Below are 4,021 nucleotides of genomic sequence, written 5' to 3'. Positions count from 1 at the left end.
CCAATTCGATGAGCTCTATTCATAGCTTGGATATCGGCATGAGGGTTGAAATCAGAATCATAGATAATGACAGTATCAGCTGTTGCCAAATTGATACCAAGGCCACAGGAGCGTGTGGATAACAAAAACACAAACCGACTTTTGTCTTGGTTGAAACGGGCTATGGCTGTCTGGCGATCAGCTACAGAAACAGAACCATCCACTCTTTCGTATGTTTTAGGACCAAACTCGACATTCATGTAATCTTCCAGAATGTCGAGAAGCTTTGTCATCTGCGAGAATATCAGAACTCTATGCCCTTCCTTCTGTAGCACCTTAAGCATGGAATGCAACAGAGTCAACTTAGCTGAAGCTTTTATCCTCATCTCATGAAGAAACTCCACTGATTCAGATTCTGGCTCAGTGCCTGGTATGAGATATGGGTGATTGCAAACCTTTCTTAACTGCATCACAATGTTGAGCATCGACTGCTGAGCCACCCCCTTTCCGATATTCCGCAGTATCTGATAGTCCTTAGTTAGCATTGCACGATAATATTCAGCCTGGATTGAAGTCAATTCAACTGGCACCATCCTCTCTGTCTTTGGTGGAATATTTTGCATGGCATCTTTTTTAAGCCGCCGAAGCATATGAGGAGCAACAAGTTTCTTCAGTTCCTCTACTTTCTGAGCAGTTGTCAGATCATGGAACTTCTCTTCAAAAGAAGATAAAGAAGGAAATGATGATGGTTGCAAGAAGTTGAGAAGATTATACATCTCACCAATGTTATTCTGAAGAGGGGTGCCTGTCAAAAGCACGCGGTGCTGGAACGAGAATGTGTTGAGCAAGCTAAACAGCTTACTTTCTGAATTCTTTAGACGATGCCCTTCATCAACGAGAAGAACTTCCCATGGAACTCCCCGTAAATGAGATGAATCAGCAAGAATCATTTCATAAGTCGTTAAAAGAACATTAAATCTGTAGGAACTTGTTCTCTTGTTCGCCCCATTCGAATCCTTTGCATGCCATTCGTATTCACGAATTATGTTCCTAATGATACATGGATTTCATAACAGATCTAGCATGCAAGAACATGTAATGAATAAAATACTCTCATAAAATCACATAGAAAGTATCAATACATCGAATGTATCTGAACAAAGCTCATAATCAGTGCATCATAGAGCACTAAACCAACAGAAGGTGGAACTTCAGTATGTCAAGTCGCATGATCAGATTGCTGACATCTTTACAAAGCCATTGAAATGAGAAGATTTCGAAAAGATTAGGAGTGCGCTCAGAATCACTAAAATCAAGTTTATGAGGAAGTGTTGAAAAAATAAACTTAATTTTAGAAAATTAATTAAATAAAGATTTTGGTATGATTATGAAAAATATGATTAATATGAAAGGTGTGTGAAATATGATTAATATGTTAGAAATGTGTAGAATATGTATGGAAGAAAATTAGGCAAAAATGTGTTTAATAAATGAGTTAGATATATAGTTAGGTGTGAGTTTATAGTACAAATATGTGTGTTTGTATGAAGTTTGAAATCAAGCAAATTTGAAGAGAAAAAACAAAGAGAGAAATTAAGAAAAACATTTCCTCTTCCAAAATCTTCAAATTCTTTCTTCTTTCAAATATTTCCTAATCTCTTCCAAAATCTTAAACACTAAATAATCCTCCTCCTTAATTCGAATAAACCTCCTCCCTAATCTAACAAGGTTTTGGTCCGCCTGATCCAACATCTTGTCCGAAACTGACCAACTCTTAGTCCATCGGACCAGATCTGTACAAATGATCATGGGTTGAGTTGCGCATTCTCAGCTGACCAAACAGGGTCTGGGGTTGACCAAACGTGGTTCGGGGCTCACCAAACTTGGTTAGCTCCGTACCAATACATTGAGAACACTTTTTCATGCTCGTTTCGGTATAATCTCAATTCCATTCTTCGGATTCTTTAGTACTTGTATTTTTATCTCTAGTGGTGTATGACCTTGTAGGCCCATTCTCAATGATAGTGATTTCGGAAATATTTTTTGAACCACAAGTCATGGTTAGACTCTAGCAAGACACCATGCACTCACTTTGAATTGAGTTAGAGGTGATCTATTCAAGTCGGTAACAACTCAAGTTCTGATTCTTTCTCCCGCGATATCATATATTGAACAAGGATATGGAACCACTCACCCTTCAAGTTCAACCGTTTTCTCGTCTGGCAAATCGATTGACAAAGTAAATGGACGATCATCTAAGAACGACCATGCATTTTCACAGTCCGATTTGCACGAGGGGTCTAAAGATATCTCTTTTTTTAAGGAAGTGATAAATCCTGTCATAATTGTTGATTATATCTACATGACTCATAAATGTATGTGATCATGTAGTTATGATAATCCGATTAAATATGACGTTTGACGTAGTCAAGATACGCTTTTCTTCATATCAAATACTCTAGACATCTCAGATCTGAGGATCTAAGATCGAACCGCTACATGAGACACAAGTCTTGACCTGTGTACATGTGACAATCTCATACGGGTCATTCAGTCACTCGTTCCTGACGAGTACCCATGATTGTGATTCGCTTACAATGCGTATGATCATTCCAATGATTATCAATCATACCTCATACTGGTCTTAATTTATCATCATTCCCACAATGATAACTCACCAAAGAGTTTAGAATTATTCTATAATAACTCAAGAATATTGATATATAACAAACATATAAATCATATAACGGAAAAAAGTAATGCATTTATAAACCAATGAATCAATACAAAGTCTAAATGTCACCACATATTAGGATTGCGACAATCTTAGTACTATGTGTTGGTGAGTATTAAACGGATACAAAGACGATCGAGTAAGAGTCAGATATGAACATAACCAATGATGACATAACCTCCAAGACATGAACAACTCATAAATAACAAAAAAGTAAAAACTGCAATTTACCATTTTTACATATATGTATTTCCTTTTACATTTGATTCACTTTCCTTTCTATATGCACATCAAACTTGTATATAGGCTACGAGAGTTTTACATGATTGTTAAGGGAATAAAAGGAATATCTTTCAGAATTCTCCCCCTAAATAACCCTAAGTTTCTTCTTCGTCTCTGAGAGAATTGCACATCTGAGTAAGTCTATGTTTTGATCTGTTCTTCTTTCATCACTTCAATTCTTCAATTTCTTTATGGTATTAGAGTGGAAAGATTTGTACTCATCAAGCTTTCTGCACTAAATTATCCTTTTTTCTTCCCTCCAAATTGTCCGACAACAGTTCTACAATGGAATCTTAGGGCAAGTTCATCCCAATTCTACTCAATGGCGACAATTTTTGCTACTAGAAGAAGGCAGCAACAACAGCTTCATAACAAAGGATTGTGGGATCATGTCATCACCATGAAAGTCCGAGCATCTCCTATTTTCCCTATTGAAGGGTGACCCGACATTAATGGCGTGCCACAATACACAAGAGAAAACGGATTACATAGCGTAGGATTAATCTGACAGTCAAGCTCTCGTGATTTTATAGAGTTCTCTCGAAGCCAACATTTTGCAATCATTTATTGGCAACGACACCGCCAAATCCCTTTGGGATTCTCTTTAGAACATTTATGGTAATCTTTCGAACATAAGTCGGATCTTCGAAATAAAGAAGAAGTTGTTTAATTTGCAACAGAATGGATACCCTTTACACAAGATCCAAGGCGAATTATGCGCTTTATGGGCTGAATTAGACGAGTTCAGACCTCCCTCCACCAATCTTCAGACTTCACTCGAAAGGGCTCAGGAAGACAAGGTTTTTTCTCTACTTCTCACTTTCGATGGTTCATTTAACGACTTGATATACCATTTGTTGCGTCAAACAAAGTTGCCAAGCTTCGATGAGGTTTGTATGATGATCAAAGGAGAGGAGGGTGGCCAAAATATCTTTATCGGACACACAAACTTGCCCATTACAACAAAATCCTAGCCATGACGAACCCCCGCTCCAAAGAACGTTGTGGGTCATTTTGTGATCACTG

At 37.6% G+C, this 4,021-nt stretch overlaps 1 protein-coding gene across 1 annotated transcript; it reads right to left on the bottom strand.

The window, feature by feature from the left end:
• Window positions 1–5: 5 nt before the first annotated feature.
• LOC109116953 (protein CHROMATIN REMODELING 4-like) lies at window positions 6–979 on the bottom strand (the record flags this gene model as incomplete). Its single annotated transcript, XM_019203302.1, has 1 exon — window positions 6–979. A coding segment is annotated over exon 1 (924 nt), but the record flags the coding sequence as incomplete, so codon positions are not given.
• Between the last annotated feature and the right edge of the window lie 3,042 nt (window positions 980–4,021).

This window comes from Tarenaya hassleriana, unplaced genomic scaffold (assembly GCF_000463585.1).
Source record: "Tarenaya hassleriana unplaced genomic scaffold, ASM46358v1 Cleome30, whole genome shotgun sequence".
In the NCBI taxonomy this organism is placed as follows: Eukaryota; Viridiplantae; Streptophyta; class Magnoliopsida; order Brassicales; family Cleomaceae; genus Tarenaya; species Tarenaya hassleriana.
This window is presented reverse-complemented; position numbering and strand designations above follow the sequence as displayed.